Consider the following 14,485-nt stretch of genomic DNA (forward strand, 5'->3'; position numbering starts at 1 on the left):
GTTGGAAATTTGGAAACCCCCCCCCAGATAGTCTCTGGATATGCCACTGTAACCTACATGATATATAATTGGCTATAACTATTTTGTAAAAATATTTGATGTTTTTTGAATACAATACACTTGCAACAGAATCCAGTCTGTAGTGTATTTTGGCCTTACCAGTGAAGGAAGACTAGTTTTTGTGACGTCCCAACTCGCCGACCCCACAATCTTGCCACTATATATTTTGATTTAAAGTGTACACTATTTTTCTTGGGTTCAAAAGGCCATTCACTTAAAAGTCTAGTGTTAGATCAAATATCCAGTCAAAACTACGACCTGTTATTTTCTGAGGTCTTTCTTTAATTTTTTTTTTTTTTATCTTTACATGTACAAACTAGTGTTCCAGGTAATACCATAAATATAGCTTTAATATACTATATATAAAAAGAAATAGCATGTTCACAGTTCACATACATTGAGTAATACTTCATTATATATGAATTTTGCACATCATTACTAACTATATTACAAGCCAGGTGACATTTAATACCCACAGAATAGAGATATCTTTAAATGAAATAGAGATATCTCTGAAACAATAAAATATCTCTATAAATGTTATACAGATATCTTTAAATGAATGAAAGATATCGCCAGTTGAATTTGAGATATTGTCAAATGATCAAAGATGAATAATAACATGAGGCCCAATGGGCCTGCATCGCTCACCTGATATTAATCTCAAACTTGTAATCTTAAAAGTGGACTAAAATACAGCTACAGGCAGAGTATCAGGTTGATTCATAAGAAACTATTAAAAGATTTAAACATAAGACACCTGTGACCTTGAGTATAGAACAAGGACATTAGGTTGAAAGTGGGTCAAGGTCATTCATTTGAACAAACTTGGTAGCCCTTCATCCAAGCATGCTACAGGACCAATTTCAGTACCCTGGGCCTTTTGGTTATTGAGAAGAAGTTGTTTGAAGATTTTACATTTGACCCCTGTGACCTTGAAAGTGGGTCAAGGTCATTCATTTGAACAAACTTGTTAGCCCTTCATCCCATTCTTAATATCTCCTAATTATTACATATCTATTGTTTTATGAAAGATCTCCAAAATTAATAGATATCTCTTTTAGGTGTTAAGTGTTATGATGGTCATAGGGACCTGAGAATTTGTTACCTAAAATTGATCTAAACCCCCCAAACGTGTAATATTACTCTAAACACCTTAGTTAAGAACCAAATATAGCTTTAACAAATTCTCAGGTCCCTGTGATGCTGGCTTGTCACAGACATTCCATTACTAATTTGCTGCTATGTATGGGTCGTCCCTTTTAACTCATTCACACCTAAAATTTCATAATGGACCATTCCAACCTTTGAATTGGAAGAGTTCAAATGTGTCTTCAGGGGTGAATGAGTTAATATGGTACTTATCGGTCGCCATGTATGGGTTGCCCACTTTATATTATACAGCACACATTCTTTGCTATTTTTGGTCGTTAGCTTAAACAATTAAGACATTTATTCATTGCTTTGATTTGGTTCTTCCTACAGTATTGTTTCACTCATTTATCGTTTCAAGGTGGTTTTCTGTTCTGGTTAAATACCCAAAGAAGTCTGTTCAGATCGGGTATGGCATGGAAAAATAGCTTGCAAATATGGGTAAAGCTCTTCCAGATCTATATGGAAACAATACACCATCAGCATTGTTACCTGATTTTTTCGTATATTTCTATGTTTATCTACAATGTTTCAGTGTTTATTGTGCTTTAAGATTTAATCACTACCAGTTGATTGTGAATTGTTTGCGACTACTTAATTTCCTGAAGACGTCTTGCAGGGAACCGCTTCCCTTTTAAGGGACCATGCATAACATGCCTCAGTTTTTGTCTATTTTTCCTAAATACACTGTTTCCATTTCCCTCTAGATGAGTTTCGATTTCGTTGTCTACTATCTTTGTGTTTTGGTGATTGTTTTCCCTTTTCATTTTACTGTTCGTGATTCGATTTGTTTTAGACAATAAAGTGTCTTTATTTCTCGTGTACTAAAGTACACAGTATATAATTGTGGCATCACGCAATGCTTACAGACACATGGACCTGAACATATTTTACAGCAGCTATGTTTGGACCAAAACTGAGGTGCTCACGAGTGATATTACATGTTTTAGGGGTTTAGATCAACTCTCAATACCCCCTCCCTATGGGCGAGTGTTGACCTAGTGACCTAAAAACCTAAAACTTGTAATATTACTCTGAATACATCCCTTTAAGAGAAAACATAGCTGCTGCACCTAAGTTTTAGGTCCCTGTGGTTAGAGACATGCTTTATGAGAAGTCGAAAGCTGTTTCAGGTGTGTTGCTATCTAAGTCCGTGGTTAGACACATTGATCATGATTGATTGTTATGAAACCTCTGACTAGGGCAGGTAATATTTTGCTAATTTCTTAAATGATTTTTTTATCACTTTCATTATACAAAATATGTTTGTATGTATACCTTTTTTTCACCCACCTATTCAACACTACAAACAGTATTTTTACGAAATTGGTCAAATTTTATTTGCAGTTCACGAGTAAATAAAACATTGCAAATTAAAACATTGCTTCAGTTCACATACAAAGCTTACACACTTGATCAACTACAGTACTGCATAAGCAAAACATCACAAATAAATTCAACTTGTAAAACATGGCGACTTAAATGTCTAAATAACAATATCCCAAGGGGCCCTTTAATCTCACCAGGTCTTTTGTTTAACCATTTTGTATTTTAACTCTATCGACTCTTTAAGACTTGATTGTCTTAATTTTATTTTACAAAGCACAGAATATATTGCACCATTGCATAATCTTCCTGGGACTTTGTCCCAGTTGAGATGAAAATATACAAATTACGAAAAATGGCAACATGATCATATCTATCATATATAGGGCAAGTCTTCTAGGCAAACAATTGTGTGTTCAAATACATGTAAAAAAGTTCTGTTCTATCTTTTCAACAAATGAAATTACAATCTTTACTCCTTTGTAAGAAGCACAAAGAGTTAAAACATGTAAAACTTATTAAACTTATTCAAAACACAAATTTCTAATTATTAGAAAGACTTTTATCAGTGTTTGCAAACGATACAGACTAAAAACTTTATTCACATAAAAATCAACCATAGCTTTATGATTTCACTTCAGGTAACTTTACATGTGTATTGGAACAAAGATGAAAATAAAATACAAAGTTACAACTTTATATGGACAACAAGATATAAATTGTGTGCTTTGTTCGGTTACGCTGCTGCGTTCTGGTATTTCAAATAAAAAACATGTTGACAACCAATTTGTTTACCAGAAAAACACATCACTTTGTGGATTTTGGCGAAAGGAAAAATTTCACAATAAGATATATTCAGTGTGACGAGAACACATGCATGATAAGTCTGTGAACTAGTTCTCTGTGTCACTCTATACTGCCAGACAAATATACCCCTTTACAACCTAAAACACAACTATCACATTGTAAAGCTTAACCCACTAACCTATACAAATACAGTGTATAAACAAAGTTTAAAAACAAACGGGAGAGAAAAACACTCTTACACAGAGGAGAGAAAACACTCTTACACAGAGGAGAGAAAAACACTCTTACACAGAGGGTTTAATATGATCGTGTTCTGTACGGTAATTTTACAGATACACTGGTTCTGTATAAACAAGCACTACTGTATTGCTTCTATAGCGATACTTACATATAAACAAGAACAAACACATACTGCTCAATTCTTACATAGAAATGTATAAAAGTTGATGTAAATTTTAAATGAATAAAGCCACTAGCTATGTAACAGTTCGAAATAACTGACTATCTCATTTCAAATGGTTTTTTTTTGATACAGCAGAGGTAGTCAGTTATTCTAGACTGAGTATGTAGGTAACATGATCATGAATTGGAACACTATCACATTTAATAGAATATGGCGAAGAGTGTAAATACATATACAAGCAATCGTAAAATACATATAAAGTGATAAACTATCATACGATACACTAGCTAATTGTATAAACTACTGTTCGCTAAACTTGATGTCATATAAATTCAAAAGTGTTTTATACTTGAGATATCAAACTACTGATTAGTATCATTCACACATCATTCCAAGAGTACATATACATGTATGTGTTTAAGTATTTCACTCTCCATTCCAATCCTTACACACCTTGTTCCCGATAAATGTACAAAAACCAAGCTCATACCCTTGTTTGAGGTGTCCTGGAAGGTTTGTTTCATATTTATTATTAAGCTACACCAATCTGTGCCCCCCCCCCCCACCATACAACAAAGCCACTCCTTTGTTCCTGTAGGTATCACATTGTCGCTTCACTATGAGGCAAAGTGTTACTATGCATTGCAATTTCTTCTGTTAAAATTTTCTTTTTTTGATTTCAAAATACATGTATCAAATTCTTGATGACACTGGCGTTTTTTCTGTCCTGGACTGGACCTGGAAAATTCACTGATATGCTTCAGTTTTCTTCAACACACTATATATCCAGATCATTAACTCCGAAATCTGTTGTTATGATGTCCCAGATGTGTCTGTACCATCAGACGAAGACAGGGACACAGGTGGGATCAGCCATGCTTTAAGCTCCTGGTTCAGCTGGGCAACCTCCTTGTCCTGTTTCTCGTAAACCTTCACTGTCTGAGTGAATCTTATTACACCTGTAGGAGGATTCAAAAACAAGACAATCATATATGTAGCACATGCAAAACATATAACAAAAATAGTTAGTGTTGGGAATTGGTTGAAATCTGTTATACTTTATCCTTAAATAACTGATGATTGATAAATAATCATTTAAAAAATAAAAACCCTATAAAATCCTCCATACAAGACACAAGTTGTGAGAATTACCTTACTTCAAACACTTGATCTGGGCCGTTTTCGTTTATCGCGATCCAAACGATTGGACCAGTTAGACCAGAGTTGTTTGTTTATGAAATAAGGTCGGGCCTAGTAATCTGATGGTGCTGTCAGGCGAGCCTTGACAAAGCCTTGCAAGGCCTGCATAAACATTAGCCAAGATTTATACCCTAAAATGTTATATCTGAAAATAGTTCCGCAGAAATGAACAGGTCCTTGTAATTTATAGTCCTAAACAGCCATAGGTAGGCATGAAAGCAAAAGTATGTGAGTGGGGATGCTGACACAGCAGCAGAAAATAGAAATTTCACTGGACTATTTTTTTTTTACGTTTCAGCAAGAAAATAGGTTTGAAATCATATCTACATACAATTTTATTCCAAATAAATTTGATCATGGATTCTATATTTAAGAAAGTCTTCAGAAATAGGCACCACTCAAAATCAGAAAGACACTAAAAACAGATTTATTAGGAATAAACCTAAGGAGAGATATCAAACAACATCCTCTGAAACTTATCATTACTACATAAAATACATTGATTAATGTACAGTATCATTAACTTTGATAAATGTATTATTTAATGTGTATGTTAACTGTATCAATTGATTGTATAAATTGTTATATATGTACTGTGAAGCGCTTTTAGTGTTGCTTATTCTAGCTAGACAGGGCACTATATTAAATGTTGTGTAGTTAATAATATTTATAAAGTAAACAACAGTACAGTAAAAAATTCTCAAAATCTGTATCACAGAAATGTATATAGAGGATATTTAATGGTGTCTTCAGTAATAACAAATATATTTCACGAGTGTGGCTAATATTTTGATACTTTTCATGAGTACTTTTATCAAGTAGATAGAATCCGATATTTCACTGGCAAAAATGTAATAAATATTAATATTAATATGTTCCATAAATTATTGCTAAAAAAATATAGAAATCGTGTATGGATTAGATATACATGTACATACCATCCCCATCTGGAGTGAAACCATATCTCTCTATCACTTCCATCTGTATCTGTGTGACTGCAGGGAACACAATTTGCATGGCTCTGAGCATGTCATTACCAGCACTGTCCTTGGCTTCCTTTATCTTCGAAGCATTTTCAGGGAGCAGCAATGCTTCAAGGACATCCTGTAAGGCAACTGCAAAATACAAAACAATTATATACAGCAATGAAAAATGTGCAACAGTTCTCATGACATGCTATTACCGTAAAATATCATTCATTTTGACATGTAATTAAAATTTAATAGCTGAATTGTGGTCATTTTCATTATACAATTTTTTCCATTACGGACAAAGATAGTGCATTCCACCAAAACATACAAAGAATCACAAGTGCGAGCTAGCTGATAACCTCTGAAAGTTGAGGGAAATCCCAACCTGTTGCAACAGCTAACTTGTAATATAAGGCCATATGAAAATAGTGTTTAATGTTGATGGTATCACTCATTGTTAATGAATTTTACATTTAAATGTTAAATAATAGTCTTACATCCTTAGCTAATATTTTGGTAGGCATGAATTCAAGCTTATATTTCTTGATTCTAGTTGCATTTCCTTCTTTTATAAATGACGTGAGAACACTGCAAATATATTCCAGCAACCAGATCTTAACTTAAAATTAAAAAATCAGTAAATGTTTTATAAAATATGTGACTCGTTGTGGTGTTGGCTGTTATTTGGGTCAAGGTAATCTTTCAGTGTAGTTGCACTTTTAAATGGCCACTGTGTAGTCCCAATCAATACTGAGCACTGAGCCCTAAGGCCTAATTTATAAGCCGGCCATTACAAGTAGCTATTGCAACATGCTAGGAACTCTCTCAACCTACTGTGAGCTGATACCTGGTTGAAGAGCAAAAAAATGTTATACATTAATTGTAGCTTTGATATCCACCTCAAAGGTGCTTTGGTGTCATCTGAGACCTTTTTATGTGCTGTATCTGTTTCTGAGGTTTCTGAGTCCTAAGCCCGTATTCATGAAACCGTTCTCATGCTCAAGCATGGATTCTGTGCTCAAGCCAGCTTTCTTGTAATTCACTTAAATCATGACAACCATCAAAAAGTCAAATTTAAATATTGAAAACAGTATTCAGCTTTTTGTTTTTGTTTTTTTGTCCAAAACTTTAACAAAATAAGATTTTTTAAATAGTTTATAACTGGAACAAGAAATTAGACTAGCACAAAATCAAGACTTGAGCATGAGAACGGGTTCATGAATACGGGCCCTGACTTTTTGTGCAGTGCTGTGTGCATACCCCTGCAGGCTAGTTGACATTATCAGGGGTGTTTTATTTTTTTTGGGGGGTGGGGGGNGGGGGTAGTAGTAGATGGTGGGTTGTACATGATTTGACATCCTATCAACAGCTAAGGTGGTTGCTTAAGTAAAAAGTAGTGAAAGTAAATACATAACTGGTCACATCTGCAACGATGTTTGAGAAAATGAGCTAAAGATTATTTTACTTAAATTCCTGTAGAAAAACAGCTTATTGTGTTACCTTTGATTCAATTAAAACAAGAGGCCCAGGGGGCCTGTATCGCTCACCTGGATATTTGAGCAATCATGGGAAAATATTCTCAATAAAAGAACGTTTGCAAATATATCAATATATTAAGTATCCTTGGCTTAAGAATGTTCCAGACTAAATGAAACTTTGTACTTATCTATCCTAGCATGCTACTGGTCACATATTATCACCCAGGGCCTCCAGATATTGCAGACGAAGTATTCACATATTTGACCCGAGACTGTGAAAGTAGGTCAAGGTAATTTATTTGAGGAAAACTTTTAGCACTCTGTCCATAGCACTCTGTCCAAGGTACCTACTGGCAAAATATCATTGCTCTTGACCTCTTGATTATTCAGAAGTTGTTTAAAGGTTTTTACAATTTTGCACCCTGTGGACTTGAAAGTAGGTCAAAGTCATTTATTTGAGAAAACTTTATAGCACTCTTGTGCCAGGTACCTACTGGCAAAATTATCATTGCTCTAGGCCTCATGGTTTTTCAGAAGAAGTTGTTTAGAGGTTTTTACATTTTTAAACCCTGTAACCTTGAAAGTAGGTCATGGTCATTTATTTGAAGAAAATGTATAGCACTTCATGCCAGGTACCTACTGGCTAAATAGCATTGCTCTATATATAGGCCTATTGGTTATTCAGAATAAGTTTTTTAAATTTGTTTTGCACTTTTGAACCCCGTGTCTTTGAAAGTAGGTCAAGGTAATTTATATGAGGAAAGTTTATAGCACACTGTCCCAGGTACCTACTCTCCAAATTTCCATGTCAACATATAAAATAAAATATGGTTGATAAACAACGTGAAGAACATTGCTGCTAAATGTTATTTTAAATACCAGTCGTTCTTCCAATAAATAATTCAATGAGGTATTTAAAATAAGGCTAGTTAGCCTCTTTGTGTATTTTGTAACTCTGAAACTGACATAGCACACATAAACCACTCAGTTGTCGCCACTCCATCCATCACTAAATACTATATAAATGTATGAGAAACATGTAAGGAACGTAACGTTATATAATACTTTGGTACTTAAAAAAAATCCTTGGTAAGGAACAACTAAATCTTGGCACGGGTTGACTGTTACGGATCACAGGTGCTCGGGTTCTGGAATTAGTATAAGGGGTTGCGATAATATATCACATATATTCCAGAACCCGAGCACCTGTGTTACAGATTGCCGGTGGTACGGAACGACTGGTCCCGTTATTTTTTCTCCGATTCACAACCGATGCTATATGTGCTGATACAATTCGCATATCTCACTAGCGATTACTAACAAAGCTATTTAAAAGCATGAATATTCTAGATCTTGTCGTCATTAGTTGCTCTTAACGTCATTTGTCGCAGCAAGTGCCTTTGTAATTACCTTTACAATCTTGAACTGAAAAATTATGTACGGGCGCAGCCATCTTGCTTTAGGAAATCAGATAATCTAGTCGATAAATCAAAATGAAACCAACAGTAGTGAATCTGTCATCCTCAAAATTCACATAACGTTATTTATTTGCATGAAACAACATTTTAAAATAATCCTTACAAATCGATACCAAATCTTAATTGTAATAAAGAGATTAAAATATTTATCGCTTGTATATCTTTTCTTTAATCATTTTGCGCATATGCGGAAGTGAGTATTGCAGTCATGCCGTCTCTGGAAGAGTAAGTATATCGGAAAATGTGGCGTATTTTTATGTATTTTACATGTTTTCTGACACTTAGAAGCAATCAGATTAATTGTATTTTACTTACATTGAACTATTTTATCTTCTAGACCAAAGAGTTTTAGCTGGGCTGAACAGGTGGAACAGGGCGAAGATGGTAAGAACACCTTCACCGGCAAAATGAAACCCGGCAAAAATCTGCTGCGCGATGAATGAATCTCCCTTATTGTATAGTAAATAATCATAATATCTGACTATATGACGACAAAAAACGTTACATTGAGATTCAGATTACTTGCTATTTTGGCAAATTAACTTCTTGCCTGCACACAAAAAAGTACACATATGCGTGCCGTAGGGTTTATATTGACAACCACGTACGTCGTAACAGGAAAACGCACGGTCAGATCTCAACCGGGCTCGAACCCGGGACCCTCATAGTTATAGACAGACTCTACAACTGAGCTACCTGGTCTCCGGCGATCGACCCAGTCCAATTCCACTACACATATTCACTACTAGGTGACAGGTGGTAATCTTGTCAATCTGAGCAGACATATATATAGTATATATATACATTGTATATACGTCTCTGATCTGAGGGAATACATTTGTAGCATTCTCTTGGAAAATAAATACTTCACAAATGATTTCAAAAACAAACATCCGACTAAAGACAAAACATTACTCATCAAAGTAAGAGCGTATCTTCAGGATTGGACATGTGTTGGTAATTACATACAGGACAAAACTACCTTAAGTGGAATATATATTTCTTTCAAATATCGGAACAATGTATTTTCCAAGAGAAGTGCATGTTTTTACAGAAACAAACCTTGTTAATAAAACCCAGCAATGCAACTCCATTTTAGTGTTCCCCAAAATTAAAGTGGATTCAAAATAAATTTTTGTAGTCCGGTGCAGTAATATTCCATAGAGCATAATTTCTTCAAGTACAAGATTGAGAAACTTGAGTTGAATATGTGTTTTCCAGGTGCCCTCCCACCTTCTTCGGAAGACATTGACGAAGCAAAGGGGATAAAAGTGATCGTAGATTTTAGATTCAATGATGAAGGAAAGATGGTCAAGGTATTTATTAGATGGTTTTGGATATTTCTGTGTAATTTACAATTTGACAAAGGAACCAGTCGGTCTTGAAACGTTGCGACTCGTTTAATACGTACATTGTTTGTGCAAAAAGTAAAACTTTGATATCACAAATTTCCAAACTGATGAATCTTATTGAAAACTGAATATTGCAAAAAGTATTTCCAAAAAATAGTGTGCATTAATCACACTTGTTATTATGGGAACAAGTTACATATATAACGTAGTTATCATACCTACCTTAGCATCTATTTTTTTTATTTTTTTTTAATCTAGACAGTGAAGACCTATAAAATCGAGCACAGACGAGCTCCAAAGACTGTTGCCAAGAGGAAAGTGAGTACCTATTGACAACTGAAATCGAAGATAACATTTAGGCTATTTAAAAGTGCAAGAATAATTTAGATTTTTAAATGAATACCTTGTATTTGTGGAAATAGAATTATTCTGTTAATTAAGAAAAACATTGATATAAAGTTTTCTGCATTTCTTTTATTAGCATCTATACTGAGGAGTTAACAAAAAAAATGTAAATTCATCAAAATTTCAAGTTTATCAACTTTTTATTCAGTATTACAAATTGATGTTTTTATAGAATTGGCGGAAGTTTGGGGAAGCAGAGAATGACCCTCCTGGTCCAAATTCGGCCAACACCATTGTCCAAGTTGAAGAGATCCCAATGGCGTTTGTCCACAATGAAGAGGTAAGTGGGGGGGGGGGGGGCTGTTTTAGTTTTATTGAATTGAGTTAATACATTTGCCAAAACCCGAAAAAATGTTACAGTTCAGACAAAATAAGCAAATGTAAAACTGAACAAGGAAAATATATGTGTGAGTTATGACAGGGAGGGGTGGAATTAACTGCTGGTTTTGAGTGAACCATTATGTTTTTAAACGAGTTACCCCCCTGGGCCAGTACATATTTTGTAAATTCATCTGAAATTTCAGCAGATTTGAAAAGCTTTATCTTAAGCCCAGAATGCACCACAGAGCCAGTGAATTTTTACTTCAACTGGACCTTTAAAATTCATATCATACACAGATCTGCTAACTTATTGTCTAAGGTTACTGAGAGAATTCAATGTCAAATCACTGCAATGTTTGTCCAGACTTTGTGATGCAGCTTCATAGATATTCTGACACTGTACATCATGTACCACACACATTACCTTTGCTGATGTGAAAGGCTATCTAAATACAGTCAGGAGTCAAATATGTTGAAAAGTTTAAACATCTTGTTCTAAAGAACTACAATGCCTACAGTAATGATATTTGACTTATAGCCTACAAAGGTGGAAGGCTTTTCAATTTCCGTATTTTTCAAATAAATGATAATATACAAATGACTAATATAATCAGTTCACATTTTCAAATAAATTTTACTAACAACATAACAGTAAAGCACCACAGGCTCGATGGACCATGTTTATATTCATTCCGGCAAGTGTGTTATACAAACTGAACCAACAGGCAACACCCATCATTCAAATAACGCTCCAGTGAGGTTTCTGCCTAGTTTTGCATCAGAATGCAAGCTGTTTCCCCTAGAAAAAAATGTTCAAGGTTAATAATGCTATATTTTTCCAATTCATGTAGAAACAATTTGTTGTAAAATTTAGGAAGAAAATGCCCCCCCCCCCCCCCCAGCTTTCCATCCCCAGGGAACTTAACCTTACGCCTAGTTATGATGGTTTATAATGAAAACATTAAGAAGTCATCCTAACAAAATGTTATATATTTCATGATATTATGCCTACAGGAGCTCTCTTAAAACACCACAGTACAATTTTTTCCCCACAATATCATGCCTACAAGAGCTAGTAAAATTACCAGTACTCAAAAACTATACTATATATTTCATTGTTCTATATGTACAGGAGCAGTCAGAACAGGTGGAGGACCCTCTGAATAAATTGAAAACCCAGAAGTTGGTGTCTTGTCGTATCTGTAAGGGAGAGCATTGGACCACAAAGTGTCCATACAAAGACACCCTTGGACCACTTCAGGAAAAACTCCAGGATGACAAGCCAGCAACTGCAGATGGGGCAGCACCACCAGGTGGCCCCGGAGCGGCCACAGCTGCCGGATCAGCAGCTGGGATGGGATCGACAGCAGGTGGCAAATATGTGCCACCAAGTTTAAGGGACGGAGCAAAAAGGGGAGCTGGAGAGACCATGCAGAGTAAAAGAGGTAAGTTATCGTATTCGGGATAAGATTTATCAGTTTGGTATGACTAATAAAGGCTAAGTTTGTTATGAAACCAAACAGGAATTGAAAAAATATTTTGCAAGCTTTCGAAAATGTCTGTTTCCTTTTTCAAGCAAAAAGTGTAAATGGCCGGTGTTTCATCTTTAATCCACTGAAAACAACTCGCTAAGCTACAAAGGGCTGAATCAAGTAAAGTCAGCTGTCAAAAATCATGGAGACAATTCGCCCAATTGCACTCTAATAATGTAGGCAGTTAGGGGGACGATCAACATATTTACCCATTTCGCCCCTTAGTGGATATTAAAATGGGGTCATAAAGATGATTCAGCTGGTGGCCCCCCTCGTCTCTGTTCATCGAATCCCCTTCTCTCCTAACCCAGATGTATTGTTTGACTTTCCAGTTGTCCTCCCTTTCAACTTACTTTCAAGCACTTTCGAGTTGTTCCAGTCTAAGATGTTGTTGTGTGTGTTAGCATGGTCTGTAATGGCTGATTTATTGTATTGTCTCACAGACCATGCTAACACACACATATTAACTTACCGAATTCTTATGGCAATAACATAGCTATTTTGAATCTTGATTTTTCTGCTGGTTTTATTAGTATTTCAAGCTAATCAGAATTATTTGAAGCTAACAGTACTTGACACAATTTAAACAAAGGAGACTTAACATGAATCTGTCTGTTATTTACTTGGCTTCAACTCTAGATCTGCACAATAATGCATTGTCTATAAGGAAAGACTTAAGGGACATAACAAGTATGGGACTTTAGTCCTTTTGTTACATGCTAAATTGTCAATCTCTTCAAAACCTGTACTAAAAATATGAATCAGACCAAACATATATTTAAGTGTATGGGTTGTTGGATGTAACACGAATGGCTGATAACATTTATTTCCACAGATGAGTCAGCCACCATTCGAGTGACAAACCTTTCGGAAGATACGAGGGAATCTGATCTTCAGGAATTGTTCCGACCATTCGGTCCTATACAGAGAATTTACTTGGCAAAGGATAAGAACACAGGCCAGTCTAAGGTACTTATTATTTCAACACTTGGAACATTTTGATCATGTTTTCTCCAAATTTTGTTTTTTCATGTTGATGCTTTATAAAATTGACCTGAATCTAACATTATCTTTGTAGGAAGGTATATCATTCTGGTCTGATTTTGATATCAAATTGGGCTTTAATTTTGGTAAAAAAATAATCAGGAAATCTGTTATAATCCTTTTGTTAACTTGCGATCAGTTTCAGGTCAGAACAGGACACAAACAACTCACTAGGAAGAGTTTATTAAAATTGAAGTATCACCACCTTTTCCTTATATAACTTTTGCAGGGTTTTGCATTTATCAACTTCCACCGTCGGGAAGATGCAGCCAGGGCTATCACAGGTGTCTCAGGCTTCGGATACGATCACTTGATTCTTAACGTAGAATGGGCCAAGTGAGTAGAAGTTCAATCAATTACACTGGTTCTAAATAAATTGTCCGTGATCAGTTTTGGATTGTTTAAATCATAATATAAAACGTTTTATTTCGAAATATCTTTGACTTTGAAAATAGATAACCAAAGATTTAATATTCATTGTTTTAAAAGATTTTTCTATAATCATAAACCTTGTATCATTGAAAACGTTGTTTCTTTTATTTTGAATACAGGAAAAAAATGTATGCTCTTACTATTTTCTTTCAGACCATCTGGCACAAGTTAGACTTCGGGAGAAGAAACGACTTTAAGACAACTTTCCAAGGTCATCGTTGGAAATTGAGGGCTATGTATCGACGAGACAATAAATTATATAACTGGACTGATGGAGTTCTTGTTTTTTAAAAATATACCTTGATGGACTAGTTTTGTATGCTGTCTGCTGAGCCCATTTTCCTAATATTTTATCATTGGCCTTCAGGTGTGCAGACAAGTAAAATATTTTCAAAACTGCCAACAAAAGAATATAGGTTTGGTGCACTCTTTTTGTTTGTTTGTTAGACCATGGTAAGAGCATATGATGGCAGAAATTTGTTTTTCAGATTTACAATTTATTTTTGATATTTTCATTCATGCTT

The 14,485-nt window shown here is 34.9% G+C and overlaps 2 protein-coding genes across 2 annotated transcripts; one reads left to right on the forward strand and one right to left on the reverse strand.

The window, feature by feature from the left end:
* Nucleotides 1–2,527: 2,527 nt before the first annotated feature.
* Nucleotides 2,528–8,967, reverse strand: LOC110460772 (protein C10-like). The gene is made up of 3 exons (XM_021513893.1): nucleotides 8,808–8,967; nucleotides 5,887–6,063; nucleotides 2,528–4,707 (listed from the first exon to the last, which is right to left on the reverse strand). The coding sequence occupies exons 1-3, from the start codon at nucleotides 8,848–8,850 to the stop codon at nucleotides 4,562–4,564; spliced, it is 366 nt and encodes a 121-aa protein (XP_021369568.1). The 5' UTR covers nucleotides 8,851–8,967; the 3' UTR covers nucleotides 2,528–4,561.
* Nucleotides 8,968–9,044: 77 nt separating this feature from the next.
* LOC110460771 (eukaryotic translation initiation factor 3 subunit G-like) lies at nucleotides 9,045–14,229 on the forward strand. The gene is made up of 9 exons (XM_021513892.1): nucleotides 9,045–9,100; nucleotides 9,213–9,259; nucleotides 10,097–10,191; nucleotides 10,486–10,545; nucleotides 10,805–10,912; nucleotides 12,086–12,398; nucleotides 13,321–13,454; nucleotides 13,759–13,865; nucleotides 14,115–14,229. Exons 1-9 carry the CDS (start codon nucleotides 9,084–9,086, stop codon nucleotides 14,131–14,133), a joined length of 900 nt encoding a protein of 299 aa, XP_021369567.1. The 5' UTR covers nucleotides 9,045–9,083; the 3' UTR covers nucleotides 14,134–14,229.
* The last annotated feature ends 256 nt before the right edge of the window (nucleotides 14,230–14,485 follow it).

Source organism: Mizuhopecten yessoensis, unplaced genomic scaffold (assembly GCF_002113885.1).
Source record: "Mizuhopecten yessoensis strain PY_sf001 unplaced genomic scaffold, ASM211388v2 scaffold10479, whole genome shotgun sequence".
Lineage (NCBI taxonomy): Eukaryota > Metazoa > Mollusca > Bivalvia > Pectinida > Pectinidae > Mizuhopecten > Mizuhopecten yessoensis.

Excerpts from the sequence above, each read along its gene's own strand:
- LOC110460771 (XM_021513892.1), top strand. Across the intron at positions 12,399-13,320 it reads GACCATGCAGAGTAAAAGAG|ATGAGTCAGCCACCATTCGA; the intron begins GTAAGTTATCGT and ends TTATTTCCACAG. Across the intron at positions 13,455-13,758 it reads AGAACACAGGCCAGTCTAAG|GGTTTTGCATTTATCAACTT; the intron begins GTACTTATTATT and ends TAACTTTTGCAG.
- LOC110460772 (XM_021513893.1), bottom strand. The coding sequence starts at position 8,850 with ATGGCTGCGCCCGTACATAATTTTTCAGTTCAAGATTGTAAAG. Across the intron at positions 6,064-8,807 it reads TTCAGTTCAAGATTGTAAAG|TTGCCTTACAGGATGTCCTT; the intron begins GTAATTACAAAG and ends TGTATTTTGCAG. Across the intron at positions 4,708-5,886 it reads TTTCACTCCAGATGGGGATG|GTGTAATAAGATTCACTCAG; the intron begins GTATGTACATGT and ends ATCCTCCTACAG.